The sequence below is a fragment of the Pongo pygmaeus genome, chromosome 2 (assembly GCF_028885625.2).
Source record: "Pongo pygmaeus isolate AG05252 chromosome 2, NHGRI_mPonPyg2-v2.0_pri, whole genome shotgun sequence".
Classification (NCBI taxonomy): domain Eukaryota; kingdom Metazoa; phylum Chordata; class Mammalia; order Primates; family Hominidae; genus Pongo; species Pongo pygmaeus.
In genome coordinates, this window is record NC_085930.1 from 95,364,493 (window position 1) to 95,377,769 (window position 13,277).

General features: G+C 48.3%; 1 protein-coding gene across 5 annotated transcripts in view; it reads right to left on the reverse strand.

Moving 5' to 3' along the window:
- Positions 1-13,277, reverse strand: part of FLNB (filamin B) — a 165,064-nt gene that overhangs the window by 16,269 nt on the left and 135,518 nt on the right. For 3 of the 5 annotated variants that reach the window (XM_054479644.2, XM_054479643.2, XM_054479642.2), the window contains 10 exons: positions 13,157-13,259; positions 12,300-12,440; positions 9,875-10,003; positions 8,935-9,108; positions 7,573-7,731; positions 7,084-7,287; positions 5,933-6,085; positions 5,708-5,830; positions 2,290-2,556; positions 995-1,132 (listed from right to left, as the gene is read on the reverse strand). In XM_054479644.2, the coding sequence (XP_054335619.1) occupies positions 995-1,132; positions 2,290-2,556; positions 5,708-5,830; positions 5,933-6,085; positions 7,084-7,287; positions 7,573-7,731; positions 8,935-9,108; positions 9,875-10,003; positions 12,300-12,440; positions 13,157-13,259 (1,591 nt within the window). The remainder of the gene's footprint in view (positions 1-994; positions 1,133-2,289; positions 2,557-5,707; positions 5,831-5,932; positions 6,086-7,083; positions 7,288-7,572; positions 7,732-8,934; positions 9,109-9,874; positions 10,004-12,299; positions 12,441-13,156; positions 13,260-13,277) is intronic. The other 2 variants (XM_063661031.1, XM_063661030.1) reach the window with 1 other exon arrangement.

Below are 13,277 nucleotides of genomic sequence, written 5' to 3' on the forward strand. Positions count from 1 at the left end.
GACTCTGGACCCAGAGTGACCTCTTGCTTCTCACCAAGGGCTAAAATGCCTTCAGAGAGACCCAGCCCTCCTCAATGGCCACAGCTGATTGGTTGAGTGGGAGTTGCCTGGCTGAGGCTGGGCCGATATGATTTCCTTAGTGGGGTAAGGCCAGGGACTCTTAACCGGGGCTCACAGGGTCCCCAAATGGCCTGTACTGAATTCAGCAGATCCATGGACTTGAATGGGGAAAAAATTACGTTTTAATTTTCACCATCCTCTAACTGAAATTTACCATTTCCTTTCTTCAGAAATGTTGACAAGAAATCACAGCACATTATAAGTACATATGACTTATATCACCGTTAAAAATCATAGATTTTTATGTCATTTTACAGTTATTTTGACATATCATTTTCACTTATTACTTTGTCACTTTGATGACAGTTAATATACTGTCATCAAATCTTATGATTTAATGTATTAACGAAGATATGCATGTTTCTATGTTGCATATTTGTTCTTGTAAGATTTTGGTAACTGTACTTTAATATCAATGATTTCCTTTATAATGTGACATATTTCATGTGTTTTAAAACATTATCCCAAGAACAGTCCCCATAGGCTTCGCCAGATGGCAAGAGTCAATGACATACAAAAGGTTAAGAGCTCCTGCTAGAGGGAGCTCAGATGCCAAGGCCACTCTTCTGGGGCAGCCGGCCAGCGTAGCCATGGGTGGGCAGACAGAGGCAGGTTGATGGAAAGAATGGAGCAAGTGAATGAAAGCAAGAAGCAGAGAGGCTAATGGAGAAAGGCAAAAGGCAACCAGAACAAGCGTTCCCACCCTTAAGAGGTCTGGACATGTATCTTGCAACTGGATTTCTAGGAGGCTGTCCCACGTACCCATACACATAGATTCCTCATTGACTTCAGCAAACTTGACGGATTTCTGTTCCTTGCAACCTAACCATATTCAAACAAGGAAAATGTCCTCTTGTGAACCCTGAATACATACCAGGCTCTTGGGCAATATAAGACACACCGCACGACCCATTTTTATGGTCATCAAATGTAATCTCGGCCTTACTGGGGCCCTCAACAGCGATGGAGAGGCCTCCAGCGCCTGCTTCCCGGGTCCAAATGCTGAACTCAGCTGAGAGCAAAGAGAAACCTGGTTAGTGACTGAGCCCCGCAGAACCCTTGCCCCTCTTCCATTCTTGTTCAAACCTGCAGCGCTAGGTTTCGTTTGTTGCTAGCCCTTTCCTCTTTCTCCAACCCCAAGCAGAACCCAAGCAAGGTCCAAGGTCCATTGTTGAAGTTTCCTAAGAATCACTAGTGATAACTAAATTCATAGGACATCTGGAGTCCTCTGAAGACATGTCTTTTTTTTTTTTTTTTTTGAGACGGAGTCCTGCTCTGCTGCCCAGGCTGGAGTGCAGTGGTGTGATCTCGGCTCACTGCAAGCTCCATCTCCTGGGTTCAAGCAATTCTCCTGCCTCAGCCTCCCGAGTAGCTGGGACTACAGGCTCATGCCGCCACGCCCAGCTAATTTCTTTTATATTTTAGTAAAGATGGGGTTTCACCATGTTGCCCAGGCTGGTCTTGAACTCCTAAGCTCAGGCAATCTGCCTGCCTCGGCCTTGCAAAGTGCTAGAATTACAGGTGTGAGCCACCGCACCCAGCCCTGAATACATCTTATCCGGCCGGGCGCAGTGGCTCATGCCTGTAATCCCAGCACTTTAGGAGGCCAAGGCAGGAGGATCACTTGAGCCCAGGAGTTCAAGACCAGCCTGAGCAAGATAGTGGGACCCCATCTCTAACAAACAAAAAAAGAGAGAAAAAAATATTAAATAAAAATTTTAAAAAATGAATACACCTTAACCAAGCCAGAAAAAGATGAGAATGTTCCGTTTTTTCCCCACAGATCTTCCCACCAGCAGCAACCATAGGAAAGGATGCTTACAGTCAGTTTTGTAGCTTTCTAGTGTGTTCCACAGAACATCAGCCCTGAAAGATGCTCTGGAAACCGTATTACTCTGCTCCCCAATTAGAGACTCAGGTGCACACTAATAAATTACAGGCTCCAAGGAGGCTCCCAGTAAGAAACCTGTTTGGCTTTATGTAAGTGAGCAAAGCTTAGTCACAAAGTGTGCCAGACTTAGTCACAGATGCCTTGTTTTAAAGAATGCCCCTTAATGCCACCTATCAGAAGTCTTCTCTTTCGAACGGGGCAAAAAAGTCTGTGGGTGCCCACACTGCCTGGGCTCAACTCTATTCTTCCCAAGTGAAAATCCTGCCCGGAATGCTCACCTGGGACTCCCGCTTCTCCTCTCTCCAGGCCAGGGCCTCCTGCCCGCACCTTGTGGGCGCCTCCTTCACCAAGTGGCCCCACGGTGAACTGGAAGGGGCTGCCGGTGACGTGCTGCCCACGGTACTTGACGCTGACCGTGTGCACGCCCATCTCCTGGGGCACAAACCGGACGCAGTGCGAGTTCTTCCCCATGGGCACAATCTCTGCCTCAGTCACACGGCCAGAGGGGCTGGTGACGTGGGCCGACATATCACTGCTGTTGATTTCTGAAAGAGGGAGGGAGGTTGGGGGAGAGAAGAGGGTTAGGGCAAGGGCCTGAGACAGGACAGGACATGCAGGGCAAGCAGTCAAGAGCAAGGTGTGCACAGCCCGGTGGACGTGGGGTGCCCAGGCTTCCTTCCCTTCAGGCTGGGTGCCTGCCCTCCTGTGGCCAGCATGGAGTGGGCAGGGCCCTTCAGGCCACCCATGCTGGGGGCACTGAGACTTTTTGCCAAAGGTGACGTGGTCATCCATCATGCACAGACGGGCTCCTTTCCACAGGTAGGTAAGGGTAGAAAACAAGAGCCGTCATCCCTTACCGTCAAGAAGCTTTGGCATTTCTTTTAGGCAACAAGACAAAGTTAGAGAAAAAGGTGAACATGTCAGTCCCAATGGCAAAGGGGAAACCATGCGTGAGCAAAGCTTTGAGCAAACCAAAGACCAGAGGCCACACTTTCAGAAAAGCAATGTCTCGGGTCACCAGTGCTAGGACGCAAGACCACATCACTCTACGTGAGCTGATCACATCATGCCAACGACTGTGCCTGCACTGCCGTGGTGAGGCCAGGTGGCCGCATGCAGGGCACGGAGCACTGCCATCACCTAGAGCCAGTATGAAACTGCACCCTCCAGCCCCACAGGATCTGGGCAGAGCAGTTCATGACTCTGACCCCTGAGGACAGAAAAGGGAAGGGAGGTTGAAAAGAGGGTCACCCATGTTATGAACTGAATGTTTGTGTCCCTCCAAAATTCAAATATTGAAACCCTTCCCCCAACAATGTGATGGGAATAAGAGGTGGGGCCTTGAGGAGGCAATTAGGATTAGATAAGGTCATGAAAGTGGAGCGACCCTGTGATGGGGTCAGTGGCCTTTTAAGAGTCTCAGACAGCTGGCTCCCTCCATTCTGCAGCATGTGAGGATACAAGGGGACGCTGTCGGTTTGCAGCCTGGAAGAGGGCCCTCACCACAATCTGGCCATGCTGGCACCTGATCTTGGACTTCCAGCCTCCACAACTGTGAGGCATACATTTCTGTTGGTTGCCACCTAGTTCATGTGATTTTGCTACAGCAGCCCAAACTGACAAAGATGTCCAGCAAAACCTGGGTTTGGAGGACATCTGAAGTCAGTGAGCTGTCCTCCATTAAGGAGGAGGGGATCTCCGAGAGGATCATTTGGGTAATGAGGGGAAAATCGAGCCTCACCCAGAGTCATCTGGTACTAAGTAACTAAAAGAATAACAAGATGGCCAAGAGCTGGAAGAGACTTTAAGAGAAAGGGTAAACGTCCACACTGCAGATACTTGCTAGTTCCTCAAGAAATAAGCAGAGAACAGAAATTTTGCCAAATGAGAAATGTAAAGCAAATGAAAAGAAAACACAGTACACACATCACTAGTAATCGAAGATATGAAACTGAACACTGGATGCCATATTTTTCCATCAGGTTGGCCAAAGTGAGAAGGAGAGACAGCCCCAGTGCTGGTGGGGGAGTACGGAGAAATGTGGAGGGCGGTCTGCCAAGCCATGGCAGTGTCTGAAATGCACCAGCCCAGCCCACTCCTGGGCATCCAGCCCACAGCCTGAGTACAGGGTGGCAAATGTCACAGCAGCCCTGATGATGGGCGCTGAGGCACAGAGATGAGTAACGAAGGTTGATGCATCTAGACATGAAATGGAATCTCTCTTTTTCTATCACCAACAGTTCCATTGAATGAAATGGCATTTTATCAGGGTCATGAAAGAGATGATGTGGATGTCTATTTTTTGAGGTGGGAAGATGCCCACAAAAACAGTGGATGAGTACACCGATGTGACTGGAAAGTGAGCACACGTGGCTATGAGGACAGGGCAGCCAGGGTCCAACTCTGCACCTAAGATGTGAACCAGGCTCTCTCTGGGAGGTGACACTTCCTCCCTCCACCTTGAGGCACACGAACTGTTTATGACCACAAATGATCAGTACAGCTTTTTTTTTTTTTTTTTTTTTTTTTTTTTGAGAAAGAGTCTCACTTCGTTGCCCAGGCTGGAGTGCAGTGGTGCAATTTCAGCTCACTGCAACCTCCACCTCCCAGATTCATGCAATTCTTGTGCCTCAGCCTCCTGAGTAGGTGGGATTACAGGTGCCCGCCATCACGCCCTGCTAATTTTTGTATTTTTAGAAGAGATAGGGTTTTGCCATGTTAGCCAGGCTGGTCTTGAACTCCTGACCTCAGGTGATCTGCCTGCCTCGGCCTCCCAAAGTGCTGGGATTATAGGAGTGAGCCACCGCGCCCGGCCCAGTAAAGCTCTTTTTAAGTGATCATGTCTGAACTCTACAGTAATGAGGCTTTACCACATTCCCATGTGACCCAACATTGATGTGACTACACAAGAAGAACCCGTTAACTAAAGCCAAGAAGGCGGAGTCGACAGCTCTGTGACACGTTAGGAAGGATGGGAGACGCAGTGTAGAAAGATAACCCCCTCTCCAGAGCTCGCAACACAAGCTCCATCTGATGACGATTTAGATTTCCCTTCTCTGTAGAATTTGTGCAATTCCACAGGATATGCCAACTTCTGGGCAGAGGAGCCTCAAAATTTTCACTCACAGTCACTTCTCTCTGGAAGGATTCTTTATAGAAAGAACTTGGGACACATTTCAGACAGACTGTGTGACCTGTTGACTGACTAATTGGGGCCCATGAGGAATAATTCACCACCAAAGGGCTAGATGTGGCCCAGCGAGATCTGCAGCACAGCCCTCATTCTAATTTCAGGAATGAAAGAGAAATACTAGAAGGATGCTGCTGGGCTGCCACCTCTTAAATACTTCCAGACACTGGCATCGGCAGGGCCAGTTCTTCACTGACATGATTCTATTTGACAGATAGTTAATCTAAAAATCTAAAAGCATATCTACGTTTCCCCCATGTGACACAATAAAGCTATTTTTATTTGGAAGAGGAAAAAGGTAGCGAGGTAAACATTTATTTTTCTTGGATGAGCCTCTGTGAAAATAAACATAGAAGAACATAATGAAATGAAGTGAAATGAAAAGGTCAGCACAGCCGACTTGGATACTGTGTTCTGGGCCATGCCTAAACTTGGTTCCCAAAGGCAACCACTGCCCTGAAGTCTGGAGCCAAGGCTTCCCCGCCCCACTAGTCCCCGACACCCACCTGGGATTTTCAGGTTCAGGTCACAGATGCTCCCGACAGTGGCCACAGACGGGGCCCGACTGGTGCGGGTGATGCTCTCTTTGACTCTTCCCTCCCCGCTGATCTTCACGGTAAATGGGCTCCCTGCAAGACCCAAGAAGGCTCCTGTGAGCAGCCCAGAGGCCAAGGCACAACATTTACAGAAAACCCAAGCATCCCACCTGGAGGGGAACAGAATGCACATACCAGGCACGTGCTCGTCAGCGAATTTGGTGGAGACAATATAAACCCCAGGCACGGTGGGGAAGTAGGAGACTTTGCAGGTGCCATCTTCCAGGTCTTCAGTCTGGATGTCCACTTTGCTGGGGCCTTCCACCGCCAAGGATATGCCACCATAACCTGCAACACAGCAGCCCCAGGCTGTTCTGACAGCAACTCCTCAGGAAGAGGGAGCCCGATGCATGGAGAAAGGACGTCCGACCCTTACGCCTCAATCTATTTCTACATAGCAGAAAGAAAGCAACGGCGGCCTCGTTTGCAGAGCCCAGAGGGGGATGAGTAGGTTAAGCGTCCTGAGAAGTCCCGTAGTGAAATAACCTGCTGAACCTGGTTTTGACCACAGAAGCCTGTCCTTAAGGATATTTACTAATATCCCATAGATGATGTGTCCCGTGCAAACTGCTGGGTAGGACCTTCTGCCCTCACGCCTCCAAGAACTGCACGTACTGCCTTGGGGGTTTATCCACAGCCAGACCTGAGATTCTGAATTTTTAAATAGCCCCTGGCTACCTCAACTAGGTCAGGAGATCTGAAGGTTTAACAGGGAGTATCTCCCAACCAGGACCAGAAATTCTCCAGCCCTCTCCCCTGGGTTAGAATTTGTCTAGAATTCACCAGTGTGGCCATCCTTCAAGAAAGCAGATGACTGGAGGCACTGCAGTGTGGCGAGCTTGGAAGAGACACAATCTAACTCAAACCATCTCAAAGAGAGAACAGAAAGAGATGCCTCATTTCCACAAAAGCTCTGCTCAGATGACCATGGTCTTGGCCAGTCAACCCAACATTCTTTGCTTGGAGAGACGCTGGGAAGCTGAGAACAAGGGTGGGAGAGCAGATAAGAAAACAGGGGTTTGTGAGGTGTTGTGGCTCTGGGTTCAGATCCTAGTGCGGAGGGGGCTCTAAACCTTGCGAGCCTCAGTTTCATCATCTAAAAAACAAAGACAATCCCATTTTTGCCAATGGTCATGAGGCATAAAAGACAATGCAAGCAGAAGGACCTATAGCTTGAAGCATGCTCAGAAAGGAAAAGGAGTTGGTGGGATGAAAAGATGATGCTGCCTCAGCAAAATCAGTTGGTTCCCACAAGCTCTGGGCCTCTCCCCTGGGACCACACAGACCTGCATCCCTTGTGTCCACGATGAAGTCAGACATCTCGAAAGTCCGGCCTTCTGACAGGCCACGGCCATAGACTTTGGCTCGGCGGGCGTCACCGATCTCGGACTGGACCACCATGATGGACACGGGGCTGTTGGCCACATGGTTGCCATTTTTCTTGATGCTGACCAGGTGTTCACCCACTTCCCGGGGGATGAAGGAGATGCCTGGACCAGAACACAGATTGGGGTTTGTAAGGGGATGGCGGAGAGGAAGCAGGAGAGAGACACACTCTCAGAAATAGAAATGTGACCTTTTTCCTGACACCCAACAATCCAGACTGTCGATATCACAATGCACAAATACGCTTGGGCATTTATCGTGCGTGTGACCCAGCAGGTTTATCACATCACACTCCACTGTGCTACCCATTTCCCAAGAAAGGACTGCAAGAGTCCCCCTCTCCCACCCAAGATATCCTGGCTCCAGCCAGGAAGGGTAGCCTAGCTCACCAATGTGGTTGTTGGGCAGCCTCTTCAGGAGACAGGGCTCATCTCGGCCAGATGGGGCCTTAATGCTGGCCGTCAGGCTGCTGAGGTCAGTCTCACTGATGTCGAGCAGGAAGTCAGCGGCCGAGCCCAACTTCACCTGGGAGCACCGCCTGCTGTCATCTGAGAAACATCCCCCAAAAAGGACTCCCGTTACATGTGGTTACCCCGGCTTCCCAGAGCTGCCATGCCATATGCTGTTCACGGATGAACAGGCAAGAACTAACTACACAAAGTTAAGTGAAAAAAAATGAGCCTTGAACACTGAGTAGACCCAACCAATGAAGAATGATGGGATTCATGCCTGCTTGCAGCAAAGACAAGGAGCTAGCAGGACCCAGAGACTTGAGTCCTCATGGACCACCTTTTAAAGGAATCTTTGGGCCAGGTGCCTAATCCCAACACTGTGAGAGGCTGAGGCAGACGAATCACTTGAGGTCAGGAGTTCAAGACCAGCCTGATCAACATGGTGAAACTTCATCTCTATTAAAAATACAAAAATAAGCTGAGTGTGGTGGTGGGTGCTGTATTCCCAGCTATTCGGGAGGCTGAGGCAGGAGAATCGCTTGAACCTAGGAGGGAGAGGTTGCAGTGAACCAAGATCACGCCACTAAAACTCCAGCCTGAGTGAGACTCCGTCTCAAAAATAAAATAAAATATAGGAATTTTTGTTAGTTGAAGGCATCTCACACCTGCCTGGCATGGCTGTGGGCATTTCTAGGTAAACAATGACCACATTCCACACAGTACTACTGGCTGCTACACAGACAGGTCTAAACACGGTGGGGAAACAGGCTCTGCCTTGTGCATCTTCCTTATAACCCACTGAAAGCATAACCTGAACACAGCAAGGTGAGGAGCATGGGCTTTGGAATTTGATAACCTGGATCTGTTTACCTCTATGTGAACTTGGCTACACCACTACCTTGCCAAGCCTCAGTTTTCCCATCTGTAAAAGGGACAGCAGAAAATTTACCTAGTAGTGGCGCTGAAGGGCATGTCTAAGCTCATGCGCCTCACGCACTATTGTAGTAAGTATGATTCGAATACTCCATCTGGGAGCTTTCTCTTTGCACACTAGAGTCACACCGGCACAATAAAAGTGTGCTCCAAATACTAGCTCTCGCGTTTTCCTGGATTATCAGCAAGAGGAGAATTTAGCTAATCCAAAATTGCATTCCATCCCCTGCTCCTCCTCAACAAGTCTCCGTGAAACCTAAACTCAAAGAGACGTCTAGCCTGCTGCCTGTGGTCTGATAAGGAGGGTGGCAGTCGGGGGCAGCCATACTTCCCACGAGGAAGCCCCCAGAAGCCAGACAACCCTACCTGTGATCTTGGCTGTGAAGGGGCTGCCAGGGATGTGCTTGTCATTGTACTTGACCAGAATGCTGTAGTCGCCTGGCAGAGTGGGCAGGTAGGTCACTGTGCATGTCCCATCTTTGTTGTCGATGCAGCTGATTTCTGCTTTTGAGGGGCCCTCAATAGCCAAGTCCAGACCACCTACAAGTGGGAACAGGGATGCAGGGGCGTTAGGGAGAGAGTTGCCTTGTTTTAAGAGTTTCCTTTTAACAACTCATCCAGGACAGCCCTGATGCTGGGGACAACGGACTGACACACTCCACGTGAGCTGTGGGCAAAGGGACATCTGTCAGAATGAAGCAGTCCATGTGGTAAAAACATCCACTGAGAAGAAACCCCAAACATCTGAGTTCTTCACTGCAAGTAACCCTGGAGCTCTCTCTACTCTCAAGATGCATGGGATGAGAAAAGGAAGAAGCCGTGTACGTCAATTACATGTAGGAGACGGTGGGCGGTGGAGGGCAGAGGTGGATTGTCCCTGCCCATCAGGCACTGGCTGCCATCACGGAAATCCCATTAGAACCACAGATTTGGGAGTATCCATGAATACCACGGGAATGGGCACACAGCTTTATCAAAAAGAGCCACTCAGTAAGTCATGTGGTCTTGTGGATACATGTGCAAAAAGAACAAAAACATCACCAACCAAAACACACTTAAATTCCAGACAAGTCACATAAAGTATTTCATAGCATGAATCTGATTTCAATTAGAACACAAAGGACTTCAAAAATGTCTGTCTGGGTAGAAGACAAAGCAGCTCTAAAGAAGAAACAGATTTACACTAGAGAAAAGACAAGACAAATACTACCAATCGTCTCATTTTTAAAAGCCACCCTGGAACCGTGTCCACTTCACCCTCCGAATGGACAGCTGGAGGCGTATAAACACGTAAACCACACAGTACCTTCTCCTGCATCCTCCGTGACGATGGTGAAGGTGGCAGTTTTGTTGGCCACTCCATACACGAGGCCTGGACCGTATGCAGAAACGCTTCCACTGTTGGGGTAATTCACGTAGAACTGGAGTGGGCTCTCTGGGTTTACAAAGGACACAAACAAAATTGGTGCTCATTAAGGGGTGAATGAAGACCCTGGACAACCGGCATCTTGACGCTCACCTCTTTACAGGTCTGGCGCCTCCTAAGCAGAGGCATGAAGAGACAGAAAGAGATGCATATGCACCTCCCGTCCCCCGCCATCCTAGGACATCAGAGAGGGTCTAAGCAGTATTATTCCTTCAATCACAACATAAGAAAAACAATCCTGGAGGCTGCTCCAGATGAGGAAGGGGGCTAAGGTAAGGTAATCCAGCCCAACCTGACAAATAAGGAAGAAACTTTTGCACTGGGTGGTGAAAGGACCCATGGCCAGAGGGAAGGTAAGTGGAAAGGGCTTTTGGAAGGCCATTTGCCCATGCCATTCAACCTGTAAGGAATCAACCCCACAGTGGTCTTCCCTGCCCACCCCGACTCCTAGCCCTATGTAAGCACTTTCATTTCTGCAGTGTTCGGGTGCACATCAGGAAAAGACCTAAGTGTTCACTACAGGGGACCGGTTAAATAAATACTGATCTACTCATGGGCCATTAAAAAGAGTAAGGAAGACCCATGTTTACTAACTTGAGAAATTATCCATAATATGATGCATTAAAAAGAAAAAAAGCAAGTTGCTATAAACTATGAATACCATTATGCTATTCCTTTAAAAACAAAATAGAATCAAATTATATGTATGTTTGTAGATACAGAGAGAAACATCTGAAAAGATACACAACTCACACCAGCAGTGGAAGTGGATGGCAGATGTGAGAAATACATTTTTTTCTCTCTCTCCATCTGCCGCTTTAGAATATTTAAATAGAAGCAGATAATACATTTTTGCTTTAAACCAATATTACATACAGACAACTAAAGCAAATGCCAATCTCAGAGAAATATTTGCAACTCCTACCACAAAGGGCTAATCTCTCCAATGTTTACATTGCTCTTAGAAACTATACGACAAAGGCCAATAACCAAATAGAAAAACATGCCGTGGATCCAAATGTTCAGTTCACAGAAAAAGAAATACAAATAGACATACGGAAAGTTGTGTGGTCTCATTCACAAGAGAAATACAAATAAAGCAACGCTGAGATTCTGTTTCTTTCCAACCATCAGACTGGAGAAGATCCAAAAATTTGATACCCTATTCTACTGGCAAATTTTGTGGAAAAGAAGGTGCTCTTCTCCATGGCTGGAGGGCGTGTGAACTGCAACAGCCTCTCTGAAGGGCAATTTGGCAAGATCTGTCAAAATCATAGATGCCTGTACTGGGGCCCTAGCATTGCCTCCTCTGGTAACTAAATCTCACAGATACATCTTTGTGAGTGTGAGGTGACTAGGGGAAAAATTGATGTGCTGCAGCAAGACTGGGGACAGCAAGGGCAGGAAGAACCAAAATGCCCTCCAATAGGGAAATGGTCAAATATGTAATGGTTCGTCCACATGAGGGAAGGCTGGGAAGACACTCTCTTGTATATCTGTATTTCCATTTGCATGGAGAGTCTTAAAAATACTCTGAAATTGGCCAAGCATGGCGGCGGCTCATGCCTGTTATCCCAACACTTTAGGAGACAAAGGTGGGAGGTCTGCTTGAGGAAAGGAGTTTGAGACCAATCTGTGCAACATAGTGAGACCCTATCTCCACAAAAAAAAATAAAAAATAAAACCCTGAAACTCTGAAATCAAACATAAAAAAATTTATGATAGTCTAGTTCAAGGAGAGGGGTAGGAAGGAAACCTTTCTCCGTATCATTTTTATTTTTGAACCATGAGAATGTATTACCTATTCAAAATACTAAATTAAAAAACAAATACAACTACAAAAAGAAAGAATGAACTGGTGACACTGTGGTGGTTGGTGACCCATGAAACCTGAGCTGGCTTCCCTTGTCAAGGGCTGCTGGTCCTCTTCTTCTTCTGCCTCTGACCTGGCCCCAAGACCCCAGGCCACACAGGGCTCTGCAGGCCAGGCTGGAAAGTCCCTCACCATGCCTCCCATTTTTCTCCCAGCTTGACCTCTGGCCACACTCGGCGTAGTGACAAAGATAAACAACCACAGACCCAAAGGCCTGCACTGTGACCCAAGACACTGAACTACATCATCCCTTCCAGAAATCAGCTGGACCTGCTAGGGTCCCAGACTGTTTGGTTTCACAGGGGTGCCAATGCTGCATTCCCCAGCCTGCTGCCGAGAGCTGCTCCCTGCACAGTGGCTGAGAAGCGTCTGCAGGCTGCCCAGATGCCCCTGAATGGTGGAGCCCTGCTGGGCCTGCTGAGCTCAGCTTACCAGGGATGTGGCTGCCCATGTATTTGATGTGCATCTCATGGAGCCCGACCTCAGTGGGGGCGTATCTAACAGTGACCGTGCCGTCCTTGTTGTCCACAATCTCAGGTGTGGCTGTCTTCCCAGAAGGCATGTGGACCTCTCCTATGGAGCACAGAGAGACGGGGCAATGAAGCCCACCAGCAACCTTCCCCAGAGAAGCAGAGCCCAAGGCACAGATGTATTCAAAATAAAGGTTTCCAGACCCAAGAACATTCATTGCTGTCTAAAACATTCAAGTCCCACAGTGGGAGAGACCATTTGCTCTTTTCTTTTCTTTTTTCCAGTTCCATTTGGCTTCCACAAAATATAGCAGACAACTCTTAAAGAGTTTTCTACAACTGGCAAAATCAAGCTCAGAAAGGACTTGAGAAGACCATGAAATCAGCTGGATACGTAGAGCATCAAACCAAAGAGAAGTGGGCCATTGAAAAGAGGCTGAGGGGAAAAAGGAACTCCTGTATGACAGACTCAGTGTCAAAGTCACATCTGGAAAAATCAAAGAGAAGGCAGGAAAAAGGGGCAAACAGGAACCTGACAGTCATGAGGTATCTAAACACAGCAGCTCTTAACCTAGAGAGAATCATGGGCCCGCTCAAGAAAGTAATGCAAGTTGTCAGTGAGCCACTTCTTCAGAGAAACACCCACGTGGCATATTCTGTAGTTTCAGGAGCCCACGGCCCAACACCCGAGAACAAGAACTCGTGACCCTGGGTTAAGGAGCCTGGGTCTGGGGGACAGTGGACACACCTCCCCAGCACCATTCTGGGAAGCTCGTGAGAGCAAGTGAGAATGAGACGGCCTTCATGGCAAGTGCTTACCGGTGATTTCTCCTTTCCTGACAGCAAACGGAATGACCAGGTCAAAAGGCTTAAATCCCAGGCCGTTCATATCACTCACTGGGACATAGGCCTCTTCGGTCACCTAAAAACAGAAGGCAGT